Source organism: Haemorhous mexicanus, chromosome 30 (genome assembly GCF_027477595.1).
Source record: "Haemorhous mexicanus isolate bHaeMex1 chromosome 30, bHaeMex1.pri, whole genome shotgun sequence".
Classification (NCBI taxonomy): domain Eukaryota; kingdom Metazoa; phylum Chordata; class Aves; order Passeriformes; family Fringillidae; genus Haemorhous; species Haemorhous mexicanus.
In genome coordinates this window covers 1,220,815-1,247,714 of record NC_082370.1, presented here as the reverse complement: position 1 = coordinate 1,247,714, position 26,900 = coordinate 1,220,815, and the positions used below count along the sequence as shown (strand labels likewise).

Below are 26,900 nucleotides of genomic sequence, written 5' to 3'. Positions count from 1 at the left end.
GAAAAGGAAAATCCATCCTGGGAGGGGAAAATCCATCCTGGGAGAGGGAAAATCCTTCTGGGAAAAGGAAAATCCATTTTGGGAAAAAGAAAATCCATACTGGGAAAAGGAAAATCCATCTGGGAGAGGGAAAATCCATCTGGGAGGGGGAAAATCCGTTTTGGGAAAAGGAAAATCCATCCTGGGAGGGGGAAATCCATCCTGGGAAAAGGAAAATCCATTTTGGGAAAAGGAAAATCTATTTTGGGAAAAGGAGAATCCATACTGGGAAAAGGAAAATCCATCCTGGGAGGGGAAAATCCATTTTGGGGAAAGGAAAATCCATTTGGGGAGGAGGAAAATCCTTCTAGGAGGAGAAAAATCTGTACTGGGAAGAAGAAAATCCATCCTGGGAGAAGGAAAATCTGTACTGGGAGGGGGAAAATCCTTCTGGGAGAAGGAAAATCTATCCTGGGTGGAGGAAAATCCTTTTGGGAGGGGGAATATCCATCCTGAGAGGAGGAAAATTCTCCTGGGAGGGAGAAAATCTGGACTGGGAGGAGGAAAATTCATCCTGGGAGGGGGAAAATCCATTCTTTGAGGAGAAAAATCCATTTTGAGAGGAGGAAAATTCTCCTGGAGAGAGGAAAATCTGTATTGGGAAGAAGAAAATCCATCCTGGGAGGGAGAAAATCCTTTTGGGAGGAGGAAATTTCTCCTGGGGAGAGGAAAATCGATTGGGAGGAGAAAAATCTGTTCTGGAAGGAGGAAATTCCATTTTGGGAGGAGGAAAATCTGTACTGGGAGGAGGAAAATTCTTCTGTGAGGGGAAAAATCTGTCCTGGGAGGGAGAAAATCCATTCTAGGAGGGTAAAAATCCTTTTGGGAGGAGAAAAAATCCATCCTGGGGGGAGAAAAATCCCTCTGGGAAAAGAAAAATCCATCCTGGTGGGGAGGAAAATCAGAACTGGGAGGGGAAAATCCGTCCTGGGAGGGGGAAAATCCATTTTGGGAGGAGGAAAATTCTCCTGGGAGAAGGGAAATCTTTCTGGGAAAAGGAAAATCCATTCTGGGGGGTGGAAAATCCATTTTGGGAGGAGGAAAATTCTCCTGGAGAGAGGAAAATCTGTATTGGGAGGAGAAAAATCCATCCTGGGAGAAGGAAAATCCTTTGGGAGGAGGAAAATCCATTCTGAGAGGAGGAAAATTCTCCTGGGAGGGAGAAAATCCTTTCTGGGATGAGGAAAATCCATTCTGGGAGGAGGAAAATCCTTCCTGGGTGGGGGAAAATCCAGCCTGGGAGGGAGAAAATTCTCATGGGAGGGAGAAAATCCATCCTGGGAGGAGGAAAATTCTCCTGGAAGAAGGAAAATCCCTTTTGGGAGGAGGAAAATACCTGTTGGGAGGAGGAAAATCCATCCTGGGAGGAGGAAAATCCCAGTTGGGAGGAGCTTTCCAGCCGGGCAGCTCCTCCTGGGGCTCCCGCTCCTCTAGGAGCCGCTGGAGAGTTTTTGATCGCTCCTAGCCGGGAATTCCCAACCCAAACTCAGGAACTGAGGCTCCAACGGCAGCAAAAATTCCCAAATTCCCACAAAACTGGGAATTTCCCTCGCCTGGAATAACCATGGGGGAGGGAGCTGCTCTTTGCCGAGGTTTCTCTGAAATTCCCTGCGGGATTTGAAGGACAAACGCCAGGAAATGCTGGAGCTGCTTTGGATTTTCCCTCCTTCTGGAATAAAAATGGGGAAAATTCCATTTATTGCAGCGGTTTGTGCCCGGGGCTGGTGTTGAGTGGGGAACAATTCCCTGGGAGTTGAATTCCCTGGAATTTGGGCTGAGCAGCGTCAGCTCCAGAGGGATTCAGCTCTCCCTGAGGCAAAGGAGATCCCAAGGTGGGATCTAAAGGGAATAAAAAAATGGGAATCTTCAGCAAAATGTTGGAATGGTGAATTATCCACCCTGGAATGGAGAATTCCTGGTTTTCCCCGGGGGTTCCTGGAGCCCTGAGCAGCCCAGGCTGGGCCCTGGGTGTTCCCAAGGCTGGCACGGGGATCCCTCAGCTCCTCTGGGATTTTGGAGTGGTTTGGTCCAAATTTGGGGTTTTTAGTCTGTCCAGGTGCTCCCTGGGAAAGGGATCCAGTACAGGGAAAGGGATCCAGTCCTGGGAAAAGATCCAGTCCAAGGAAAGGGACCAAATACCAGGAAAGGGACCCACTAAAAAAAAAAAGGATCCAGTTCAGGGAAAAGGATCCTGTCCTGGGAATGGGATCTGGTCCTGGAAAATTGATCCAGTCCTGGGAAAGTGTCCAAATCCTGGGAAAGGATCCAGCCCTGGGGATGGGATCCCAGCCTGGGAAATTGATCCAGTCCAAGGAAAGGAATGAAATTCTGGGAAAGGGATCCAGTCCAAAAAAAGGATCCAGTCCAGGGGAGAGGATCCTGTCCTGGGAATGGGATCCTGTCCTGGGAATGGGATCTGGTCCTGGGAATGGGATCTGGTCCTGGGGAAGGGACAAAATCCTGGGGAAAGGAATGAGTCCTGGGAATGGGAACCAGTCCATGGAAAGGGATCTGGTCCTGAGGAAGGGACCAAGTCCTGGGAAAGGGATCCAGTCCTGGAAAAATTATTCAGTCCTGGGGAAGGGAACAAATCCCAGGAAAGAGATCCAGTCCAGGGAAAGGGATCTGGTCCTGGGAAAGGGATCCAGTCATGGCAAAGGGATCCAGTCTCGGGAAAGGGATGAAGTCCTGGGGATGGGATCTGATCCTGGGAAAGGGACCAAATCCTGGGAAAGGGATCCAGTCCGGATCCCGTGGAGCCGGAGGGGGGAGCTCAGGGCTGCGGCCCCTCTGGAAACGCTCCCGGTGTTCCCCATGCCGGGGGCCGGGCGGGAGCGGGATCGGCTCGGCCCTCCCGGGAGATCGCCCGCCCGTCGGGAGCGGCGTTCCCGGGGGGAGCGGAGCCCCCGGGGCCGTCGGGGGGGTTTGGGGTTCCCGGAGACCGGAGCGAGTTCCCCTGCAGTGATTCCCACCCCAAAGGAGTCACGGCCGGGATGAGGCTGAAATGGAGCTGGTTCCCTGTGCTGGGAGCAGGGATGGGGCTCCAGGGCTGGCAGCCAGCTCCAGATGTGCCCCTGGAATGGGGCAGATGTGTTCCTGGAGCAGGGATGGGGCTCCAGGGCCGGCAGCCAGCTCCAGATGTGCCCCTGGAATGGGGCAGATGTGTTCCTGGAGCAGGGATGGGGCTCCAGGGCTGGCAGCCAGCTCCAGATGTGCCCCTGGAACGGGGCAGATGTGTTCCTGGAGCAGGGATGGGGCTCCAGGGGTGGCAGGAAGTTCCAGATGTGCCCCTGGAACGGGGCAGATGTGTTCCTGGAGCAGGGAGAACGTGGAGATCCAGAGGTGGCAATCCTTCCCTGCTCCTGCAGCAGGTTCCCAGGAATTCCCAAACTTCCATTAAAAAAAAAAGGGAATGGGGATAATCCTCAAGTTGGCACAAATCCTTCCCTGCTCTTGCAGAAGGTCCTCAAAATTCCCCAAAATTCCATAAAAAAAGAGGGAATGGGGATAAATTGGTACCAATCCTTCCCTGCTCTGGCTGCAGGTCCTCAAAATCCCCAAAATTCCATTAAAAAAGAGGGAATGAGGATGAGTTGGCACCAATCCTTCCATGCTCCGACTTCAGGTTCTCAAAATCCCCAAAGTTCCATAAAAAAAGAGGGAATGGGATGAGTTGGCACCAATCTTCCCTGCTCCTGCTGCAAAATCCCCAAAATTCCATAAAAAGCCACCAGGGGAATCAGTTCCCTGATGTTCCCCAAACTGGGATGTCTCGGGTGAAACGAGCACCGAGAGGCCCCAGGTCCAGGCAGGCTCTGACCATTCCCAGCTCAGGAATTCCCCGGGGATCTGCCCCTGGTCACCAAAAATCCAGGAGCAAAACCTGCCAGGGTTCATCCATGGGAATGTTGGGGCTTTTCCCATCAATTACTGAGAAAAGCTGGAGCAGGAATCTGGGAATTCTGGGAGATTCCTCTCCTTGCCCAGAGCCTGCAGCTCCCAGGATTTGGAAGAAGAATTTCTTTGAACCACCAAAATCTTGATTTCTTCATTTCCTCCCTTCCTTGGCTCCGTTTTTCCCTTCTCCCACTCCCAACAAACCCTTTAGGAAATGCCCAATAATTCCCCCTCCCTCCAAGGTTTTTGCTGGAGTTTTTCCCTGGCTCCTCACCCTCCTCAGCCCCTTTGGAGCTGCTGAAAGGAGGGATTATTCCCTGTTTATCCAGCATTTCTCCACTCCTCTCCTGGGCAGAGCAGCCCTGGCAGCATCAATCTGCACCTTGCTCTTGTCACCTGCTCCAAACCTCGCCGGGGCCCGGCTGAGAGCAAATAAAACAAGAATGAAAATTTAAATAAAGGTGATGGATGGGCTGGGCTGGGCTGGGCTGGGCTGGGCAGCTCCCAGGAGGTTTGGGAGGGTTCAGCTTCCTGCAGGTGACAAAAAATGGATTTTTTTGGTTTGGCAAACCTCGGAGCAGGTGGAGAAGAAAACAGGAGGAAATCCTGGTTTTCCTCTTGCCAGCCAAAATGGGATTATTAAGGCGGGAAACAGAGCAGGAGCTGAGGGAGGCGAAGGTGGGGATGCTCTGACGGGGGTGGAGCTGCTGAATTCCAGCACAAAAAAGCTCAAAATTGACAATATCAGGGCTGGAATTCTATCAGGATACTTTTATTTCCTCAGGTTCCAGTGACACAGCTGCAGCAGCATTTCCCACCTGGATCCCCCGTGGGTAAGCAGTAAAGAAAACACTTTAAAAAAACCATTTATTTTATTTGGCCAAGGCAAAAAACCAAACAAAAAGCAGATTGAGAGCTGCAGAAGTTCCCCATCCTCCCTTGAAGAACTCAGTGCGTCTGTGGCAGATGAAGTGGCAGAATTGGGTCAGACACCAGAACAAAATCCAGGATTTGGGGTCCCAGACTGGGCTAAAATCAAGAATCTGGGTCAGGGACCAGGCTAAAATCCAGGATTTGGGGTCACAGACTGGACTAAAATCAAGGATTTTGGGGTCCCAGATTGGGCTAAATTCCAGGATTTGGGGTCCCAGACTGGGCTGAAAGCAGGAATTCCAGCTCCGAGTTCCTGGCCCCGCTCCAGAGCAGTTTCACACCTGCAGGGCCCCGCTGAGAACACTTTCCCTGCTCCCAGGGCGCCTCAAAGGAACCAAATCCCGTGGCCAAACACAAATGTTTTTATTCCATTTGCGGCCGAGCGTGGCAGAATCGGCCGGGAGGGAGGGGAAGGAGCGGCCGGAAAACTTTTCCCGGCTGGAGCCCTCCAAGACAAACAGGGCAGGGAAGGGGGAGCGGAGAGGAGCGATGTTTGTGCCGTGTTTGTGCCCTGAGAGAGCCGCGTGTTTGATCGGGTGGGAACAAAGAGCAGCGGGAGCCCGGCCCAGATCCTGGATTAGCCCGGGGGCAGCGCCCGGGACCGGCCCCGGGAGCTCGGGGCTGCTCCTGCCCCGGGAGTTCGGGGCTGCTCCTGTCCCGGGAGTTCGGGGCTGCTCCTGCCCCGGGAATTCGGGGCTGCTCCTGCCCCGGGAGCTCGGGGCTGCTCCTGCCCCGGGAGTTCGGGGCTGCTCCTGTCCCGGGAGTTCGGGGCTGCCCCGGCCCCGGGAGTTCGGGGCTGCTCCTGCCCCGGGAGTTCGGGGCTGCTCCTGCCCCGGGAGCTCGGGGCTGCCCCGGCCCCGGGAGTTCGGGGCTGCCCCGGCCCCGGGAGTTCGGGGCTGCTCCTGCCCCGGGAGCTCGGGGCTGCTCCTGCCCCGGGAGTTCGGGGCTGCTCCTGCCCCGGGAGCACCCCGGGATGGGCTGGAGATACCCTGGAAATGGCCCTGGAAGTTCCTGCCCTCCCTGGGAACGGGGTCTGGTCGTGGGAATGGGATCTGGTCATGGGAATGGGATCCTGTGATGGGAATGGGATCCAACCTTGGGAATGGGACCCAGTCCTGGGAAAGGGATCTGGGAATGGGATCTGGTCCTGGGAATAAGATCCTGACCAGGGAATGGGATCTGGTCCTGGGAATAAGATCCTGACCAGGGAATGGGATCTGGCCCTGGAAATGGGGTCCTGACCAGGGAATGGACAGGAACCCATTCCCAGGACCAGATCCCATTCCCAGGACAGGATCCCATTCCCAGGACAGGATCCCATTCTCAGGACAGGATCCCTTTCCCTTTCTCCTCCTTGAGCTCCTGCTCCAGCCTCTGGAGTTCTGAGAAATTCCAACTCTTCCATGACAAACCAAACTGGGCTGGAAAATCTGGGAATATCTGGGAACATCCCTCTGGAAGCTCCATGAGGGAATCCAGGGCTGGAGGGGATGTTTGGACCTTGCTCTGAAGTTTTACCACCTTCATTATTTTTTGAAATCCCGCCTTCCCCAAAACCCCTGGATGAGTTTTTTGGGACAGCCAAACCCGGCCCACCCCCACTTTGCCGTTTGGCAGCAAAATTTGGGATGCAGCTGGATGAGGGAGCAGAGGGATGCTCAGCAGCTGGGCCAATCCAGCAGGAAATCCCAAACCCAATCCCGGCTGCGGGGCCGGATCCCTGAGGATTCTGCGTTGGAAATCCTGGAATCAGAGCTGGGAAAAGCCCTCGGTGGGAACAGAAGGGGGAGGATCCTCCCCCGCCTCCAGCGGCATCCAGCGGGAAATTCCCGGAGCCTCCCTGGTGTCCTTGCTGTCCCTGGCAGCTCCCGGGGCCGAGGGAGAGCCCAACTCCCCCGGGATCACCCAGGGCTGCGGCTCTGCCCGGCAGGGGGGAAAAATGGGAATTTCAGCGGGAAAAATGGGATTGGATTGTGAAATCCCCAGCGCAGAGGGAATGGTTGGGATCGGGGTGGGAAACAGCCCTGGCTCCTCTGGGGGGTCGTGGGGGGAGAGAGAGCCGGGTCCTGGCTCCCAGCCTTGATTCCCACCCCTGTTCCTTCATCCCCACCCTTCTTCCTTGATTTCTGCCTCTTCTCCTTGTTTCCCACCCCTGTTCCTTAATTTCCACCTTTTTTCCTGGATTTCCACCCCTTTTCCTTGATTTCTGCCTCTTTTCCTTAATTTCTACCATTTTTCCTTAATTTCCACAATTTTTTTCCCTAATTTTCACCCCTATTCCTTTTTTTCCTCCTCTTTACTTGATTCCCAACCTTTTCCTTAATTTCCACCCCTTTCCCTTAATTTCCACCCCTTTCCTTTAATTTCCACCTTTCTTCCTGGATTTCCACATTTTTTCCTGGATTTCCACCCTTTTTTCCTGGATTTCCACCCCTTTTCCTTGATTTCTGCCCCTTTTCCTTAATTTCTACAAATTTTCCTTTATTTCCACAATATTTCCTTAATTTCCACCCCTTTTCCTTTATTTCCACCTCTTCCTTAATTTCCACCCCTTTTCTTTGATTTCTGTTCCTTTTCCTTAACTTCCACCTCTTTTTCCCTAATTTCCACCCCTTTCCCTTCATTTTTGCCCTTTTTCCTTAATTTCCACCCTTTTTTTCCTTGATTTCTGCCCCTTTTTAAAAATTTCCACCCTTTTTCCTTCATTTTCATCCCTTTTCCTTCATTTCCACCCTTTTTCCTTAATTCTCACCCCTTTTCCTTCATTCCCACCCCTTTTCCTTGCTTTCCACCCCTCCCTGTCCCCATTCCCACAGGATTCCCATTCTATCCCTCCCTTTCCCATTTTGGGATGAGACCACAAAACCCCAAATCCACCCCAGACCCTTCCCTTGGCTCCAAGCTCGGAGCATTCCCACACAAACGCTCCAAACCCCTTTTCCCATAAAATTCCTTTTCTCATCTCCCAACTTTCCCTCCTGGCAGCGACCACCACAAATTCCTGCCGGCTTTGGAAGCACCTCCAGGGATTTTTCCCGGGATTTCTCCCTGCTCTGGGCAGTTCTTTGGGAATTGAGGTGCCCAGGTTGTGACAGAAGAGGAGGAATTCACCCGGGGTTTTTGCAGGAGTTTCCCATGGGAATGTCCATCCCCAAAGCTGCATTTCCCACCTCCCCAAGCCCCTTTTCTCCCTTTTCCCCCTTTTTTCTTTGTGGAAATCTGCCTGGGTGATTGTGCCACTTGGATTTTCCCCTTCTTCCCTGAATCCCTTTTCTTTGCTGCTTCCCAGGGTGGAGGAGGCCCCCGGTGGATCCATGAGGAGTTCCCAGGGGTAACAGGAGCTCCCACCACGGGAATGATCAGCACTGGAAATCCTTGAGGGATCTGGAGAGCTCGAAATCCCCGTGGGATCCTGGAATGGGTTGGGTTGGAGAGACCCTAAAGCTCATCCCATTCCCATGGGACACTTTTCCCTGTCCCGGGGGCTCCTCCAGGCTTTGGGCACTTCCAGGGCTGGGGTGTCCTCGTGGCTCAGCTTCCCTCTCTCCTGGGAAACACCCCCACATCCCAGAGGATCCATTGCTGAGAGATTCCCTGCTCTCCTGGGAAACACCCCCACATCCCAGAGGATCCATTCCTGAGAGATTCTCCATTCTTCTGGGAGAGCATCCCCACATCCCAGAGGATCCATTGCTGAGAGATTTCCTGCTCTCCTGGGAAACACCCCCACATCCCAGAGGGTTCATTCCTGAGAGATTTCCCATTCTTCTGGGGAATCATTCTCACATCCCAAAGGATTCATTCCCATTCCTGAGAGATTTCCTGCTCTTTTGGGAAACATCCCCACATCCCAAAGGATTTAATCCCATTCCCAAGAGCTTTCCTGCTCTACTGGGAAAGCATCCCAAAGGATTCCTCCTCATTCCTGAGAGCTTTCCCATTGTTCTCTTGGGAGAACACCCCCACATCCCAAAGGATCCATCCTCATTCCTGAAAGCTTTCGTGCTCTTCTCTTAGGATAACATCCCCACAGCCCAGAGGATCCATTCCCATTCCCAAGGGATTTCCTGCTCTTCAGGGGAAACATCCCCACATCCCAAAGGATTCCTCCTAATTCCTGACAGCTTCTCTCCCTCCCCTGGAGGATCCCCACATCCTAAAGGATTCATTCCCATTCCTAAGAGCTTTCCTGCTCTTCAGGGGAAACATCCCCACATCCCAGAGGATTCATTCCCTTTCCCAAGAGCTTTCCTGCTCTTCTCCTGGGAAAACTTCCCCACATCCCAAAGAATTCATTCCCATTGCTGAGAGCTTTCCTGCTCTTCTGGGAGAACATCCCCACATCCCAAAGATCCATCCTCATTCCCAAGAGCTTTCCCACTCTCCCCCCTGGAGGATCCCCACATCCCAAAGGGTTTATTCCCATTCCCAAGAGCTTCCCTGCTCTTCTGGGGAAACATCCCAAAGGATTCCTCCTCATTCCTGAAAGCTTTCCCTCTCTTCACCAGGGAAACATCTCCACATCCCAAAGGATCCATCCTCATTCCCTAGAGCTTTCCTGCTCCTCTGGGGAAACATCCCCACATCCCAAATGATCCATTCCCATTCCCAAGAGCTTTCCCTCCCTTCCTTGGAGGATCCCCATATCCCAAAGGATTCCTCGTCATTCCCAAGAGCTTTCCTGCTCTTCTCCTAGAGGATCCCCACATCCCAGAGGATTCATTCCCATTCCCAAGAGCTTTCCCCTTCTTCTCCTGGAAGAACATCCCCACATCCCAAAGGATCCATTCCCATTCCCAAGAGCTTTCCCTCTCTCCCCTGGAGGATTCCCATATCCCAAAGGATCCATTCCCATTCCCAAGAGCTTTCCCTCCCTGCTGCAGCCCCGGGGGTGTCCTTGCCCTCCCCCCCCCTCCCCAGCTCCATCCCAAACCCGTTCCCAGGGCTCTGCCAGCCCTCCAGCCGAGCCCTTCCTTGGCTCCGGTCCCGGGGGTTCTGCCAGGAATGCGGCTCAGGCCGTGCAAAGGCTGCTCGGCAGCTCCATTGCCCACAGGCAGCCTCCTCCCTCCTTCCCTCCCTCCTCCTCCCTCCCTCCCTCCCTCCCTCCTTCCCTCCCTCCTCCCTCCCTCCCTCCCTCCCTCCTTCCCTCCCTCCTTCCCTCCCTCCCTCCCTCCCTCCCTCCTTCCCTCCCTCCTCCTCCCTCCCTCCCTCCCTCCCTCCTTCCCTCCCTCCTGCCTCCCTCCCTCCCTCCCTCCTTCCCTCCCTCCCTCCCTCCCTCCCTCCTCCCTCCCTCCTTCCCTCCCTCCCTCCCTCCCTCCTTCCTTCCCTCCCTCCCTCCCTCCTTCCTTCCCTCCCTCCCTCCTTCCCTCCCTCCCTCCCTCCCTCCTTCCTTCCCTCCCTCCCTCCTTCCCTCCCTCCCGCCCTCCCTCCTTCCTTCCCTCCCTCCCTCCTTCCCCTCCCTCCCGCCCTCCCTTTGTGTTTTTTGGGAGTTTTTTATCCCTTAAAGAAATGATTTGGCCCCGAGCAGGGCAGCGTTGAGTCAGCACCAGCCCTGGGATAACCCCGGGGTCAGGAGGGATTTAAAGGATATTTCCCCTTCCCACCTGGGCCCAAACAGGAATTCTGCTCCCTCAGGCCCGGAACCCCTGGCTCTGGAGTCAGCTGTGGGGTTTTCCCAGTCCCCATCAGTCAGGGCGATCTTTATCCCCGGGGAATGATCGATGCCTTCGCACTGCCCAGGGATTTCCTTCTCCAACAGCTCCGTCCCTTTTTGTTGGTCCTGCTGTTTAGTGCTTGGAAAATAAAGGGAAAGCTGACTGGAAGTGGGATTTCCGTCCATGGGGTGGGAGGGGAGGAGGGAGGGCAGGGCTGAGGCAGCCGAGGGGCTTCTCCCAGCAGAGCTGGGGCGGATCTGGGGCCGCTGCCTCATCCCCGCTCCAGCCGGGCTCATCCCAGAAGGTTCTGGCAGGATCCCACCGGCATTTTGCTGTTTGCCAGACTCGGGGTGCAGCTGGAGGAGGAGCAGGGGATGCTCAGCAGGAGGATCCAGCAGGAATTCCCCAACCCAGGCTGGCCGTGGGGCCGGGGCTGTCCTGGACAAACCACCCCTGGGAAGAGCTCTCCCCATCCCCTGAGGGGTCTGCAGGGCTGCCCTGGCCTCCATCCCCAGCTCCCTTTCCCAATTCATTCCTGCTTTGGGTTTTTGGTTTTTTTTTTTTTTTTTTGGGTTTTTTTTTTTTTGTGTAATTTTGGTTTTTTTTTTTACATTTACCAGAATAGAAATTGAACCTGGGAGCAAGGCAGGGCCTGGGGCTGATTTTCCATCTGGGAAGAGCAGCAGGAGGGAGGGAGGGAGTGTGGGGACAGCTGGGACCGAGGTCGGTCCCTCCCTACCCACCCTGGAATTCCCAGGACAAATCCCTGAATTTATGGTCCTAAAAAAACCCCAAACCTGCCCCAGACTGGGATTGCAGGACTGTGGGAAGCAGGAGCAGAAATAACCAGGATGGGGCTTCCAAAACCCTGGATGGTGCTGGAACTGTGGGGTTTGGGGGTGGTCAGGAAAGAATTTCCCTTAGGAACTCCAACTTTTGGGGAATAATCAGCTGGAAATGGGATCAGGGTGCTCAGGGATGACTTTGGCCAGGCTGGAGCAGGGATGGGGCAGGATTGGGTGCTGAGCACCTAAAGATGGGGATGGATGAGGATTTGGGGGTGATTCCTGACTCAAAGCTCACCCAGGGAGTTGTGTCCCAGTTTTTGGTGCTGCTGGGACACTCGGGGTCACTCACAGCAGGAGCAGGGATGAAAAGAACCCCAAACTTGGGATAAGAACCCCAAACCTAGGATGAAAACACCAAACCTGGGATGAAAACACCAAACCTGTGTCCAAAACCCCAAACCTGGGACAAAAGCCCCAAACTTGGGATAGAACCCCCAAACCTGGGATAAAAACCTCAAACCTGGGATAAAAACCCCAAACCCGGGACAGAAACCCCAAACCTGCAATAAAAACCCCAAAGCTGAGATAAAAACCCCAAACCCAGGACAAAAACCCTAAAGGCAGGATAAAAACTGCAGGGCCAGCTTGGAACACCCAAATCCAGGATAAAAACCCCCAAATACAGGACAAAAACCCCAAACCCGGGATACAAACATCAAACCTGGGATAAAAACCCCAAAACCAGGACAGAAACCCCAAACCTGAGATAAAAACTGCAAGCCCAGGACAGAAACCCCAAACCCAGGAAAGAAAACCCAAACCCGGGATAAGAACCCCAAACCCGGGACAGGAACCCCAGACCAGGATAAAAACCCCAAACCCAGGATAAAAACCCCAAACCCGGGACAGGAACCCCAAACCCGGGACAGGAACCCCAGACCAGGATAAAAACCCCAAACCCGGGACAGAAACCCTCGGCAGCCGCTCCCGGCCCAGCTCCTGCAGTTTTATTCCAGAGGGTCTCAGGGCAGAGGGAACGGGGTCAAAACCAGGGACAAAACCCGAGATAAACCCGAGATAAAACCCGAGATAAACCCAAGATAAAACCAGAACTGGGGGGTCTGGGCGGAGCTCTTGGGACTTCCAGCACCACCAGGAGATTTGGGCTTGGAGCCCCCAAAATCGGCTGTGGCAGAGACTTTTCCCCAAAAGCACCAGGAAATCCATCCTGGAGCTCATTTTTAGTTCAGGTCTCACTTTTAGTTTAGATTTTAATCTCGGTTTAGATCCCATTTTTAGTTCAGATCTCATTTCCAGTTTAGATCTCAATTTTTAGTTTAGATTTTATTTCCAGCTTAGATTTTTTTCAGTTTAGATCTCATGTTTATTTCAGATCCCATTTCCAGTTTAGATCTCATTTCCAGCTTAGTTCTAATTTTCAGTTCAGATCTCATTTCTAGTTTAGCTTTATTTTCCATTTCCAGTTTAGATCTCATTTCCAGTTTAGACTTGTTTTCCAGTTTAGATCTCATTTCCAGTTTAATTCTAATTTCAGTTCAGATCTCATTTCCAGTTTAGGTCTCATTTCCAGCTTAGTTCTAGTTTTCAGTTCAGATCTGATATCTAGTTTAGATTGAATTTCCAGTCGAGATTTATTTTCCAATTTAGGTCTCATTCCCAGCTCAGATCTCATTCCCAGTTTAATCCCCTTTTCCCAGCCCAGTCCCTCCCAGTTTAACGCTCCCATCCCAGCCCGTGCAGTGCGGGATGCTCCGAGCTGGTTTTAGCTTAAACTCGATGTCCGAGCCGGTTTTCGTTTAAACTCTCTGTCCGTGCCTGTCCGAGCCGGTTTTAGCTTAAACTCGGCGTCCGTGCCTGTCCGAGCTGGGTTTAGCTTACACTCTGTGTCCGAGCTGGTTTTAGTTTAAACTCGGTGTCTGTGCCTGTCCAAGCTGGGTTTAGCTTAAACTCGGTGTCCGTGCCTGTCCGAGCTGGTTTTAGCTTGAACTCTGTGTCCGTGCCGGTTTTAGTTTAAACTCGGTGTCCGTGCCTGTCCGAGCTGGGTTTAGTTTAAACTCTGTGTCCGAGCCGGTTTTAGTTTAAATCCGGTGTCCGTGCCTGTCCAAGCTGGGTTTAGCTTAAAGTCGATGCCCGTGCCTGTCTGAGCCGGTTTTAGTTTAAACTCAGTGTCCGTGCCTGTCAGAGCTGGTTTTAGCTTAAACTCTGTGTCCGAGGCGGTTTTAGTTTAAGCTCGGTGTCCGAGCCGGTTTTAGCCGTGCCGGTTTTAGCTTAAGCTCGGGAGGCTCCGGGAGTGAAACCCGCGGGGTTTGGGCAGGCGGTGCCCTCGGGGGGACACGAAGGGATTTTTTTTTTTTTTTGAGGCGAATAAAGGGATTTTTGTTGCTGCCAGTGGTAAGAGCGGGGATGGGAACATTTTGCAACAGCGAGAGGAGATGTCCTTCCCTCTGTCCTTCCCTCTGTCCTTCCCTCTGTCCTTCCCTCTGCAATCCGGGATCCTCGGGGGGTGCCCGGCACTGGCAGAAAAAACGGAGCTGGAGATAGGAAAAGTTACTTTTCTCCAGAGTTTCTTTCCCGAAAGAGGCGATCCCAAGGCACGGCTCGGCCTCCGCAGCGCAGAAATTCCGATAGCGAGAGAGAAAAACTCCCCGCTCTGAGCCCGGCTCTCCTCCACTCCCTGCCCTCCCCTCCCTGCCCTTCTCCCCCTGGAATTTTTGCCTCCTCGGCCTGGCAGCTCAGAGGGGTCGGCAGATGAAAGAGAAATCCCAAAAGTCCGGTGGAAAAGGGGAAAATCAGGGCAGCTCCTTCCCGTTCTCTGTTGGCTGCGTTTTCCTGCTCCAGGAGGGAATTTTCAGTTTCATGGGAAGAGCAGGAATCACAGGAAAGTTCAAAATGCATTTCCAGCTGAGAAAATCCATTAAAATTAATTTAAGGAAGTATTCCTTTAAGGAAATATTCCTTCATATCCAAATTTAAGGATATTTTCCATCTAAAAAAGAAAACACTAAAGAAAGTCTCCTTTTCTCGTGAAATTAATGCGACTTTAAGTATAATTAGTTTTTGAAATGTTGAATTTTTGCTGTTCTCGAAGTGCAAATGGGAAATTCCCCCCTAAAAACGGCTCCTTGGGATCACCCTGTGGCTGCTGCGGTGTCCCAGCGCTGGGAATTGGGCTGATCCATGGAATCCTGGGGCTGGAAAAGCACAACCGGCACCCCCAGCTCGCCCCCGGGGCCGGGATTTGCTGCTCCGCCAGTCCCAGGAGCGCTCGGCAGGGCCAACACCCGGATATGCAAAGCGCGTCTGTCACTGCGCCATTGTCCCTGCGGGGTGGCACCGAGCACCTCCGGCTGGGGAAGGGATCTGGGCACTTCCAGGGATGGGGCAGCCACGGAATCCCTGGGAACTCCCAGAGCGCTGCAGCCAAACACTGAATTAACTGACATTAAATTTGGGTTGGTTTTGGTTATTTCAGTGTTAGTGGCCAGAGAGTTTGTGCTGCCACTGAAATTCCCACCCCTAATCTGCTTCAGGAAGATCAACACAGAGTTAAACCGCACCAAATTTAGGGAAAAAATTACATTTTCCACCTAAAAATGGGGTTTCTACCAGGAGGGGCTCCAGGAATTGACACAGCACAAGCAGGGCAGGCAAGGCCAGGTGCCCTCAGCCCCAGCCTGGATTTGGGCACTTCCAGGGATGGAGCAGCCACGAATTCCCTGGGAATTCCCAGAGCGCTGCAATCCAACACTGAATTAACTGATATTAACATTTTGGGTTGGTTTTTCTTTGGTTGTTTCAGTGTTAGTGGCCAGAGAGTTTGGGCTGCCCCTGAAATTTCCACCCCTAATCTGCTTCAGGAAGAGCAACACAGAGTTAAACTGCACCAAATTTAGGGAAAAAATTACATTTTCCACCTAAAAATGCAGTTTCTATCACGGGGGACTCCAAGCCCCTCCCTGGGAATTCCCAGAGCACTGCAATCCAACACTGAATTAATTGTTATTAACATTTTGGGCTGTTTCTTTGGTTATTTCTGGGTTAGTGAGGAGCAAACTTTGAGCTGCCACCACTGCCAATGCCTCTGCTCTGAATTTAAGGAAAAACTGCATGTTTTCCTCCCAAAAAACAGGAGAGGCTCCAAGGATTGCCCAGGGCAGGCAAGGCCAGGTGATCTCAGCTCCAGCCTGGATCTGGGCACTTCCAGGGATGGAGCAGCCACGGATTCCCCGGGAATTCCCAGAGCAGTGTAACCAAAACCTGAATTAACTGATATTAAATTTTGGGCTGTTTCTTTGGTTATTTCAGTGTTAGTGATGAGAAAATTCCACGCTGCCATTTACAAAATGCTGTTACCCCCCCTCTGGACTCATGAAAAACCAGATTTTTCCACCTAAAAAGCCATTTCTACCAGGAGGGGCTCCAGGAATTGACACAGCACAAGCAGGGCAGGCAAGGCCAGGTGATCTTAGCTCCAGCCTGGATTTGGGCTCTTCCAGGGATGGAGCAGCCACGGATTCCCTGGGAATTCCCAGAGCACTGCAACTAAATTTGGGGCTCTTTTTCACTTATTTCAGTGTTAGTGATGAGACAGTTTCACGCTGCCACTACGAAACTCTGTCACTGCAATCCCTCCCCTCTGGATTTTTGGGAAAACCATCTTAAAAATCCATTTCTACCAGGAGGGGCTCCAGGAATTGACGTAGTAGAGGCAGGGCAGGTAGGGCCAGGCACCCCTGAGTGCCAGCAGCGACATTCCCGGGAATTCTGGCGCTTCCTGGCGCGAGTCCAAGCGGCTCATCCCGGCCACCACCTGTTTCCTCTTGGTCTTGTACCTCCTGTTCTGGAACCAGATCTTCACCTGGGTCTCGGTGAGCTGCAGGTGCCGGGCCAGGTGAGCTCTCTCGGGGGCTGACAGGTATTTCTGGTGGCTGAACTTGCGCTCCAGCTCGATCACCTGGCTGTGCGAGAAGGCGGCTCGGGAGCGCTTGCCCGGCCGGGGGGGCGGCGGGGCTGCGGCGGGGCCGCGCTCGGGCAGGAACGGCTCCAGCGGCGCCTCTGGGCAGGGAAAAACGGGAAAGAACCGCTTGGGAAAATCCTCCTTTGGACACAAATCCCCACCCGGACACAAATCCCCACCTGGACAAAAATTCCTACTTGGACACAAATCCCCACTCAGACAAAAATTCCTGCCCGGACAAAAATTCCCACTCGAAAAAAAATTCCCACCTCGACACAAATTCCCACTTGGACGCAAATCCCCACTCAAGACAAAAATCCCCACCTGGACAAAATATTCCCATTCAGAAAAAAGTTCTCACTCAGAAAAAAAAATTCCCACTGGGACAAAATATTCCCACTTGGACAAAAATCCCTCCTGGACAAAAATCCCCACTTGGAAAAAAATCCCCGCCTGGTCAAAAATCCCCAATTAGACACAAATCCTCAACTTGGACACAAATCTCCACCTGGACAAAATATTCCCGTTTGGAAAAAAGTTCCCACTCGGACACAAATCCCCACTTGGACAAAATATTCCCACTTGGACAAAAAATCCTCACCTGGACAAAAAATCCTCTCTTGGACAAAAAAATTCCCAACTTGGACACAAATTCCCACTTGGACAAAAATTCCTGCCCGGACAAAAATTCCCACTCAGAAAAAAATCCCCACCTGGACAAAAATCCCTAATTAGACACAAATCCTCACTTGGATACAAATCCCAGCTTGGACAGAAATTCCCACCTGAACAAAATGTTCCCATTTGGAAAAAAGTTCCCACTCGGACACAAATCCCAACTTGGGCAAAATATTCCCACTTGGACAAAAAATCCTCACCTGGACAAAAATCCTCACCTGGACAAAAATTCCCACTTGGATAAAAATTCCTACTCAGAAAAAAAGTTCCCACCTGGACAAAAATCCCCAATTAGACACAAATCCTCACCTGGACACAAATTCCCACCTGGACAAAAATTCCCACCTGGACAAAAATTCTCACTCGGACAAAAATTCCCACTCGGACAAAAAATCCCTCCAAAATCACTTGGTTTTCCTCCTTTCAGAGAGGAAAAAATTCCTATTTTCTATTCCTACTTGCTATTCCTATTTTCTATTCCTATTTTCCATATTTCCTACGTTTTACTTTAATGGTGTGAGAGTCACTTAGGGGAGTTTTCTCTTCCTAAATCACAGGTTTGAATTCATATCCTCCAGAATTCCATAGGAACAGGATCCAAGGGGTGGATGGAAGTAGGGACAGGCACAGGGACAGAATAGAATAGAATAAAATCGCCAAAAAGGGATTTTTCCCAGTGCTGGAATAGGAATAGGAGCAGGAATAGGAGCAGGAATAGGAACAGGAATAGGAACAGGAATAGGAACAGGAATAGGAACAGGAATAGGAACAGGAATAGGGACAGGAATAATATCCCCAGATAAAATAGGATAGGATGGAATAATATTCCCAAATAAAATAGGATAGGATGGAATAATATTCCCAAATAAAATAGGATAGGATGGAATAATATCCTCAAATTAAACAGGATAGGATAGGAATAATATCCCCAGATAAATTAGGATAGGGTGGAATAATATCCCCAAATAAAATAAGATAGACTGGAATAAAATCCTCAAATTCAATAGGATAGGACAGAATGGAATAAAATCCCAGGATAGGATAGGGTAGGGTAGGATAGGATAAATCCTCCCAAAGGGATGTTTTCCAGTGCTGGTGGGGGTTTCCCTAAATCCCAAAGTTCTGTTGTTATGTCCAAAATGGCATCGAAGGAATTTTTTTTGGCAGGATTCATATCAAGCCCTGCTTTGGAATATCCTCCCTGTGGGAAAATCAGAATTCCCAAAGGAGATAAATCCTCAATCTGCTCAATCCTCAGGGCAGAGTGAAGGGGAGAGCAGGGAATGAATTCCTGCCTTTCCATCCCATAACTCCGAGGCAATGCCAGAGGTTTTAGGGCAGTTTTAACCCTTTACATCTCAAACTTCAGACCTGGCCTTGGATCTCCAGCTAATTCCCCATGGATCACCAGAGCCAGCAGCCAGGAACGTGCTGAGCTCCAGGGAGTCTCACCCACAGCAGCTAAACCCCTCAGATAAATTTATTTCTGGAGTTAATCCCTTTTGGAGCATTATCCCAATGGAAATCAGCCAATTCTTTTGGCTTTTGGCATTTTCTCCCTTTATTTTCTTAAGGTGTGAACAGAAGCTCAAGAAAAACCCAAGGGATTGAATCCCCAGTCCGTGAATCCTGGTTGTCCCTGGAATCCCAGAGCTTTTTTGTAGGAATTTCTGAGGATAGAATTGGTCTGGAAAGCCAAAATTCCCCTGGCAGGGCTGTGGGAGCAAGGGCCGGCGCTGGAGAATTCCAGAGGGATCTGGGGCTGTTTGAGCTCGGCCTGGGATGTTCGGGCAGGGAAAGGCTGAGTCCCCTCTCCAGAAATCTTGTCCCAAAGTCCCGTGTCCCACTGGGATTTTGGGGTGCTGCTGCTCCCCCTCTGGGCAGCCCCTTGTCCAAGGTGCCTTTTCTGGGATCTGCGTTAAAGGGAATTTTTTTCCCAAGCTTTTGTAGAAATGCACCAAATTGGGCCTTTAAGCAGCGTTTCAGGCATGTTCTGAGCCTGGAGCCCTTTGGGGCACCGGGGAAAGGCTCTCACTCAGCCTCTGAACTCCTCACTCTCCTCTGCTCCAGCGCCAGCATTCCTGGAGTTTAATCCGAGAGTGGCTCCAGCAGCTGGGTCTGGATCCTGATCCACTCCCTGACCTGTGCTCAGCCATCCCTGATCCATCCCTGATCCATCCCTGATCCATCCCTGATCCATCCCTGATCCAAGCACAGCCTTTCCTGATCCATCTCTGATCCAACCCTGATCCATCCCTGATCCATTCCCTGATCCATTCCCTGATCCATTCCCTGATCCATTCCCTGATCCATTCCCTGATCCATTCCCTGATCCATTCCCTGATCCATTCCCTGATCCATTCCTGATCCATTCCCTGATCCATTCCCTGATCCATTCCCTGATCCATCCCTGATCCATCCCTGATCCATTCCCTGATCCACTCCCTGATCCACTCCCTGATCCACTCCCTGATCCATCCCTGATCCATCCCTGATCCATCCCTGTTCCATTCCTGATCCATTCCCTGATCCACTCCCTGACCTGTGCTCAGCCTTTCCTGATCCATTCCTGATCCATCTCTGATCCAAGTACAGCCATTCCTGATCCATTCCTGATCAATCCCTGTTCCATTCCCTGACCCAAGCACAGCCATTCCTACTCCATCCCCGCTCCATCCCCGCTCCATCCCCGCTCCATCCCCGCTCCATCCCCGCTCCATCCCCGCTCCATTCCCGCTCCATCCCCGCTCCATCCCCGCTCCATCCCCGCTCCATCCCCGCTCCATCCCCGCTCCATCCCCGCTCCATCCCCGCTCCATACCCGCTCCATCCCCGATCCATTCCCAGTCCATCCCCGCTCCATCCCCGATCCATCCCCGCTCCATTCCCGATCCATCCCCGCTCCATTCCCGATCCATCCCCGCTCCATTCCCGCTCCATCCCCGCCCCAGAGGAACCCTTCCCTCTCCCCTCCGCCGCTCCCCCGTTACCTGTCTCGGGTCCCTGGGCTGTCCCCGCGGCTCCGGGGGGATGGGGACCCCCGGGGGGCACTCCCGGAGCCCGGCTGGCCCCGCTGCTCTCCTCGCTGGCCGCTCCCAGCTCCGCATTCGCGCTGCTCCCGGCCCGCTCGGGCTCGTCCCAGAGGATGTCCTGGATGAGGAAGGACGTGCGGGGCCGTGCGGGGCCGGCCCGGGGCTGCGGGGCCGCCCCGGGGGTGCCGCTCATGGCCGGGGGGGTGCGGGCCGAGCTCTGCCGCCGTCCCGGCCGCGCCCCGCCGCTCATGCCCTGCTCCTCCCGCTGCCCGGGGCTCGCTGCCTCCCCGCCCGGGCCGGGCCCGCATTTATCCGGCCCGGGCCAAACCTCCCGGGGCTGATTGGAGCGCCTGGCACGGTCTACGCCCTCCGCCCGCGGCTCGGCTCCCGCCGGGCTCGGGGCGCTGCCTTCCCCTCCCGCTCGGGGCGTCCCTCCCTGCGGATCTGGGGGTCACAGCCGCCCCCTGTGCCTCCCTCGCTTTCCCTGCTCACAGATCCCCCCGGATCTAAAGACGAGGAGGTGGATTTTGGGATCGAATGCGTCCAGACTGGGTTTTTCGGGAAAGCATCCTTGGAGGATGCTCTGCATCCACCGCCCCAGTCCCAGCTCTGCTTCCCTCGCTTATGGGAATGGTTTCCACCCCTGAGCTCTTTGGGAAAACGCTGCTTCCAGGGGGAAAAGCAGAGAAATAAAAGGGTTGGGTGGTTTTTAGATTTATTTTGAGGGTTTTCCTCAAACGCCTCCCCTTTGATGCACTCCGAGCATGCTGGAAAGCGGGGAAAGTTCAAAGCTTTGCAAAGCCGCTCCAGCGAGAGCTCGGGGATGATTTAAAAGCCAGGGAGAGCAGCTCCAGGGGCAATTCCTGGCATGGAAAAGGCTGAAAGCTCAAGCCTGAAGCTCAGACGAATCCCTCAATTAATTTAAGAAGCCGGAACACCTTTAACAGCAACGTCTCGGTCACCCAAAAGGAGCAAAACCTTCCCAAATCCAAGGAACACCACGAGGGGAGCCGCCTGCTGGAACAGATTCTTTCCTGAGGCTCCGACTGATTTGCGCTTGTTCTTCCAGAGTTTCTGTTTGGAAAACAACCCCAACAGCCTCGGGAACCCCCAGACGTGGGGAACAGGGGGTTAAAAATTCACCTTGAGCCATCCCACGGCAAATCCATCTCCTGGGGAAGGTCCCGTGGGAGCTCTGGAGATGCTCACGAGCAGAGCCCCCGGGAACTGCGGGCAGTTTCTGTTTAAATAAATGTCCAAATACGAATTTATCAGTGACCTCCTCCAGCTCTGCTGCCTCCACGCCCCTTTTCCTGCTGGAATATCAGCACCGATGCCTTCTTTAATTCCCAAACCCAACCCCTTCAGCCGGGCCTGGGTTTTTTTTTTACGCTTAAAAAGGGAAACAAAAGATTTCCCTCAAATCCCCTGAGGACTTTGTTGATTTTACAGGAGGTGTTTGGTTACAGCCGCCCGAAGCCGCCAGCGGTTGTGCAAACGTGCCCCAAACTTGGCTTTTCCAGCCCTTTTTCCTTCTGCAGCCTCTGGTTTGGGAATTATCCCCCCGAGCTCGGGAGCTCCAAGGGCTCAGCCTGGATTGAGGCAGAGAAAGGGAATTTGGGAAGAGTTATGGAGGAACTGGGAATACCCTGAGCCGGGAGGGACCCGCAGGGATCATCGAGTCCAAATCCCGGCCCTGCCCTGGGCAATCCCAACCATCCCACCCCGTCCCTGGGGGCTTTCCCGCAGCTCCTCCAGCTCTCACCATTCCCGTTTCCAGGCTTTTTTCCCTGAGGGAAGCCAATTTCTTCCTGATTTCTGCCTTAATTTGGGGGAGTTTCCTGGGATTTGTGGCTGGAACTCCAGGGAAAACTCCCGGTGTTGTTGGGGATTTCAGGCGAGCCCATGCACTGCGACCCCAGGGCTTCTCCCAGGGCAGGGAAAAGGGAGTTCCCTGTGGAACTGCAGGGAAAAGGGAGTTCCCCGTGGAACTGCAGGGAGAAGGGAATTCCCTGTGGAACTGCAGGGAGAAGGGAATTCCCTGTGGAACTGCAGGGAAAAGGGAATTCCCTGTGGAACTGCAGGGAAAAGGGAGTTCCCTGTGGAACTGCAGGGAGAAGGGAGTTCCCTGTGGAACTGCAGGGAAAAGAACCCTGTGGAATTCCCAAACTTGGACTCCAAGGTGATTTTTGCCTGGATTATTAGGGTTTGATTTGATTTTGATTTTTCTTTGGCTCAGGTTTGGATGCTCAGGTGCAAATTGCAGACGGCAAAATTCAAAATACTAAGTGAGAAATGACAAGAGAGCGAAACCACAATTTCACCGATTAGGTTTTACTTGCAGATAATAATAACAGTAACAATAATATTAATAATAAAGGCAGAAATCCATACCTGTGCTGGGACTTATTAAGAAAAACAAATCAGAAATAAATCTAGAAATTACAGGAACACAAAGCATTAAATATTTCAATAATAATAATAATAAAAAGCACAGGGATGTGCAGAGCCCCTGTTTTCCCGTTATCCTGAGGAAGGAAAAGTCCTGGTGGCATTCCGGGGGAGCAAATCCCTCGGGAGCTAGAGGGGCCAGACTCCAAATTATTGTTTAATAATAAATAATTTATAATTGTGGCGTGCCAAAAGTCACTGTGGGGCTGTGGGGCAGCGTTCCCCTCTCTCTCTTTCCAGGGATTGTTCCGCTGTCCGGGCTGGCAGGAATCCCTTGGATTTGGCAGCTGAAATCCTGCGGGCTGGCAGGAATCCTTGGGATGCGGCTGCTGCCCGATCAGGGCTCGGCTCTGGAGCATCGGGAGCTTTCCCGGTGCCTCTCCCCCCTCACCTCCGGCTCCCGGCGCCGATTCCCGCGGGCAGAGCCGGGCGCTGGCGCTGGGCACCGCCGGGGGTGGCACCCGGCGACACCGCGGGGTACCCGCACCCCGCCCCGCAAGCGCCGCCGCCGTGCCAGGAGCTGTAGGGAAAAGGGCCGGGAATTCCCCAGGGAGCCGGGAAGGGCCGGGAGCCCCCCGGGCAGGGTTTGCCATCCCGCACCAGCACCGGCACCGCCACGGTGCGCGGGGGCAGCGCGGGCACGGCGGGCGCCGGGCAGCGCTCCTGCCGCTGCCGCTTGCTCTTGTAGCGCCGGTTCTGGAACCAGATCTTCACCTGCGTGGGGCTGAGCTGCAGCAGCCGCGCCAGCTGCTCCCGCTCGGGCCCGGACAGGTATTTCTGCCGCTGGAAGCGCCGCTCCAGCTCCAGCACCTGAGCCTGCGAGAACAGAACGCGCGGCTTCCGCCGCTGCCGCTGCCCCGGCGCCTGCCGGGGCTCCCCGCCATCCTCCTCGGCCTCAAAGCTCGGGGCGAGCAGAGATTTTCCTGCGGCAGGGAGAAAAACAAAGCAAAGTCAGACCCAAATCCGGCTCCGTTCCCAGCCGAAGGGAGGGATTCAATGGGGAATGGCATCCCTTGGGAATAGGACGGAGCAGGGCCGACGGTTCAGAAAGTAAAGGTTGACACTTGGTAAATTTAATATGAATTTTACCGTGATATTTATTGAGAACGCAATAAAATCCCCCCCCCCTTTTTTTTTTAATTAAGCTGTCACACGAATTCTGGATAAAATCTTTTTTTCCCCCTCCTAATGACGCCTCTGATGTTTTGGGGCTGCCTCCGTTGTCCGAGGGACACAAAGAAAGGTTCGAGCATTCCAGAGCCCAAATCCCCTTCCCCACCATCCTGCTGTGGAACCCCGACCTCCGGCAGGATCTGCCTCCAGCTCCAGGAAAGGAGAACCCCGCATTTCTCTGAATTTCGGCAAAACAAAAACCCCCGAAGGAGCTGGGAGCGGAGGAGGGAAAATCGTTAAATCTGAGGGGGGTTCCTGGTTTTGGGGGATTTCTGATTTGCTGGGAATTGGTGCGGCAAAGGAGCAGCCGGGATCAGGTCCAGCTCGGGCTGGGATGCGCTGGGATACCCCGGCAGGGAATTCGGGAGTTCCAGGGGGTGCTGAAGGCTCTGGGAGCGGTGGAGGGGACAGAATCCTGCCGGGGCTCCCCTCTCCCTCTCCCCGTCCCAGTCTGCCCAGTGCTCCCGCTCTGTCCCCACTGGTTCCCCAGCTCTTCAGCCGCCGGGCGTTCGGGAAACGGGAGCAGAGGAAATTTTGGAGATTTTAGCTGCGGGGAGAAGCGGGACAGCCCCGACCCCCCTCGGGGATCCTCTGCGCTCCCGGGGCCGAGCGTGTCCCCAGCGGAGCGCGACACGGGGGTGACATCGAAAGCGGTGGCGATGGGTGACTTCGAGCAGGGAAAAAAACCCTCAAATCCAGCCCCCAGCTCCATCCACCCCCGGACGGTCCCGTTTTCCCGAGGGCAGCCGGAGCTGCGGGGATGCGCGGGGGATGAGCGGGGGATGCGCGGAGGCGCCGGGACTCACCGAGATGCCCAAAAACCAAACCAGGGAGTAAAAAAGAGGAGGATAAAGCGAAAAGGGAGGAAAAAGGGGAACCACCGGGACCGGCGGGTGCGAGGATGTAACGCTGCTCTCGGGATCCGCGCCGGGGGAACGAGAGCGGCTCCGCGGGGCCCCCCCGGCGCTTCCTCCGCCCGTTCCGCGGGGTCCCGCGGGCACTTACGCGGCCGCGGCTCGTCCTGCCCTGCTCGGGCCGCGGGGGCTGCGCGGGGCCCCCCGGGAGCCTCCAGGTTGAGGATGTCCCTCACCGAGAAGGGCGTGGGCAGCATCTCCGGGCGCGGGGGGCGCGGAGGGCACCGGGCGCTGCCAGCCCCGCTCCCGGCTCCGGCCCTGCGCGGAGCACCCCCGGCCCGGGGGGTCCCTGGGGCTCCGGGGAAGGAGGGGCAGTGCCGGGGGGCTCTCCCTGCCGCCCGGGGTGCTCCGGCTCCCCATGCGCTGCCCCTGAGCCCGAGGAAGGAGCAGCCCCTTCCCTTCCCTGCGTGTTTCCAAAACAAGGGAAGCGGCAAGGAGCGGAGGGAGGGGGGCAGGGGGTGCCGGGCTTTGGGCTGAGCCGCAATAAAACAAATCGAGTCCATTTGAGCTCCATTAAGGTCACATTAGCGAGCGGCTCCGGCAGATAAGCCCTGATAAGGAGCGCAGACCACCAAGCTCCTGCGGGAGGGGAGGGGACGCTGGGACAGGGACGTGGGACAGCTCCGGGCCCCAGCTCCCTCCCAGTTTGTCCCAGTTCGTCCCAGCGCTTCCTCGGCTGAGCCGGCAGAGCCTTATCAGAGCGTGGGGAGGGGTCAGGGTACCCCCATGAATTTGGGGAGCGGGGTCGTGTCCTGGCACCCCGTGGGACAGCGGGGGGTCCTGGGGAGCCCCTCGGGCCGGGGGGTGATGCTGCGCCTTATCTGAGCCCAGGGAACGGCGATTTCAATTAAAATTCCAGCCGGGCTCGGCCGGGTGTCCGCTGACAGCCCTGACAGAGCCGGGCTGGCCGCGGCCGGGCTGGGCCGGTGCCTCCCGCCCCGGGGGAAGCGGCCTGAAAGGGGAGGCTGGATAAATAAACGGCCCCAAGCAGGCACGGAAGTGAGAGGCTGCAGCAGGAGGGAAAATAAATCCGGTGGCTGGGGGAGAAAAGTGCTCGGAGCCCCCCACGGGTGGGTTCGAATTCCTGGGGAACACCCGGGCTCATTCCCAGCCCCTGCGTTGGGCTCCGGGTGCTTTCACACCCCTGCTGCTCACGGGGATGTTAAAGATTCTCATATGAAGGATTTCCCAGCCTTTCTGTGATTCCACGATTCCCATTTTCCAGTGCAAAGTGGGAATTTTGGCTGGACACCCCACGGGAATCACTGAGCTCACCTCCCCTGGTTCTCAGGCTCAGGGCTCAGCATCCCCTCAGCATCTCCTGAATCCCTTTGGTGGGGGAAGCCCAGCCCAGGCCCTGCTCGGTGATTTTTTTCCTCTTACACTCTCCTCTGAGATGCCCCCTTTCTTTTATTTTTTTTTTTATTTTGCCTTTTTTGTTTGCCATTTTTTGAAATTTTTGGCCATTTTGGGGGCCATTTTTGTGTTATTGCACTTGCAGCCCACCCCCCAAAATTCCCATTCCCACAGAGGAGCGAGGCTGCGGCTCCTTGACCCAGCCCCGGCTCCTCAGGCTGGATCCTCCCCCCGTGCCTCCCCTTGCCTCAGTTTCCCCGCTCCCAACGCCCTCCCCAAGCCCAGCCCCGTGTCCCGCTCGCCCCCAGCCCTTTCCCGGTGCCCGGGGGATCCACGGCCACGTCTGGCCGCTTTGTTGGGCGCTGCGAGCAAACAGGGCTCGTTTTACACCTCGGCGCCAAGGTGAAATGCTTGGCTGCGATCGAGACGAGCAGGAAGGAATTGGGGGAAGTGGCTCCATCCGCCCCTAATGACTCCGGGATTAATGGGCGGGCGGGGTTTGGCTCTCGGCACCCGCCGAAGGACGAGCGCCGCTGGGCTGAGGGATGGGAAATGGATTTTCAGCCCGGGTCGGTGTCCCGGGATGGCTTTGGGGCCGCGTGGCCGCCCCCGTCCCGCTCCGTGTGCATCCCCCGGGTCCCACCCAGCCCTCCCTCGCTGGCAGGCGGCCTCTGCAGCATCCAGAGGCTTGGATGAGGCTCCTAAATCACCTCACAGGTGCTCCCCGGCCAAAACCTGCTGCTGAGCCTTCCTGCAGCTCTTTTGGGGTTTTCCCAGCGGCATCCAGGAGGGACCAGACCCTTCCCAAGGGGCTCAGGCCATTCCCAAGGGGCTCAGGCCATTCCCAAGGGGCTCAGGCCATTCCCAGGGGGCTCAGGCCATTCCCAAGGGGCTCAGACCATTCCCAAGGGCTCAGACCATTCCCAAGGGGCTCAGGCCATTCCCAAGGGCTCAGGCCATTCCCAAGGGGCTCAGACCATTCCCAAGGGCTCAGGCCATTCCCAAGG

General features: G+C 54.4%; 2 protein-coding genes across 2 annotated transcripts; both read right to left on the bottom strand.

The window, feature by feature from the left end:
• Positions 1-14,038: 14,038 nt before the first annotated feature.
• On the bottom strand, positions 14,039-20,249 carry NKX3-1 (NK3 homeobox 1). Its single transcript, XM_059870725.1, has 2 exons — positions 19,958-20,249; positions 14,039-16,387 (listed from the first exon to the last, which is right to left on the bottom strand). The coding sequence occupies exons 1-2, from the start codon at positions 20,247-20,249 to the stop codon at positions 16,005-16,007; spliced, it is 675 nt and encodes a 224-aa protein (XP_059726708.1). The 3' UTR covers positions 14,039-16,004.
• Positions 20,250-22,837: 2,588 nt separating this feature from the next.
• On the bottom strand, positions 22,838-24,734 carry NKX2-6 (NK2 homeobox 6). The gene is made up of 2 exons (XM_059870321.1): positions 24,629-24,734; positions 22,838-23,373 (listed from the first exon to the last, which is right to left on the bottom strand). The coding sequence occupies exons 1-2, from the start codon at positions 24,732-24,734 to the stop codon at positions 22,838-22,840; spliced, it is 642 nt and encodes a 213-aa protein (XP_059726304.1).
• Between the last annotated feature and the right edge of the window lie 2,166 nt (positions 24,735-26,900).

What these genes read in the sequence shown, in the direction of transcription:
- NKX3-1 (XM_059870725.1), bottom strand. Translation starts at nt 20,249, where the DNA reads ATGAGCGGCGGGGCGCGGCCGGGACGGCGGCAGAGCTCGGCCCGCACC. An exon ending in AGCCCAGGGACCCGAGACAG is followed by an intron (nt 16,388 to 19,957) that starts GTAACGGGGGAG and finishes TTCCCTGCCCAG; the next exon opens with AGGCGCCGCTGGAGCCGTTC.
- NKX2-6 (XM_059870321.1), bottom strand. Translation starts at nt 24,734, where the DNA reads ATGCTGCCCACGCCCTTCTCGGTGAGGGACATCCTCAACCTGGAGGCT. An exon ending in GCAGGACGAGCCGCGGCCGC is followed by an intron (nt 23,374 to 24,628) that starts GTAAGTGCCCGC and finishes TCCCTGCCGCAG; the next exon opens with GAAAATCTCTGCTCGCCCCG.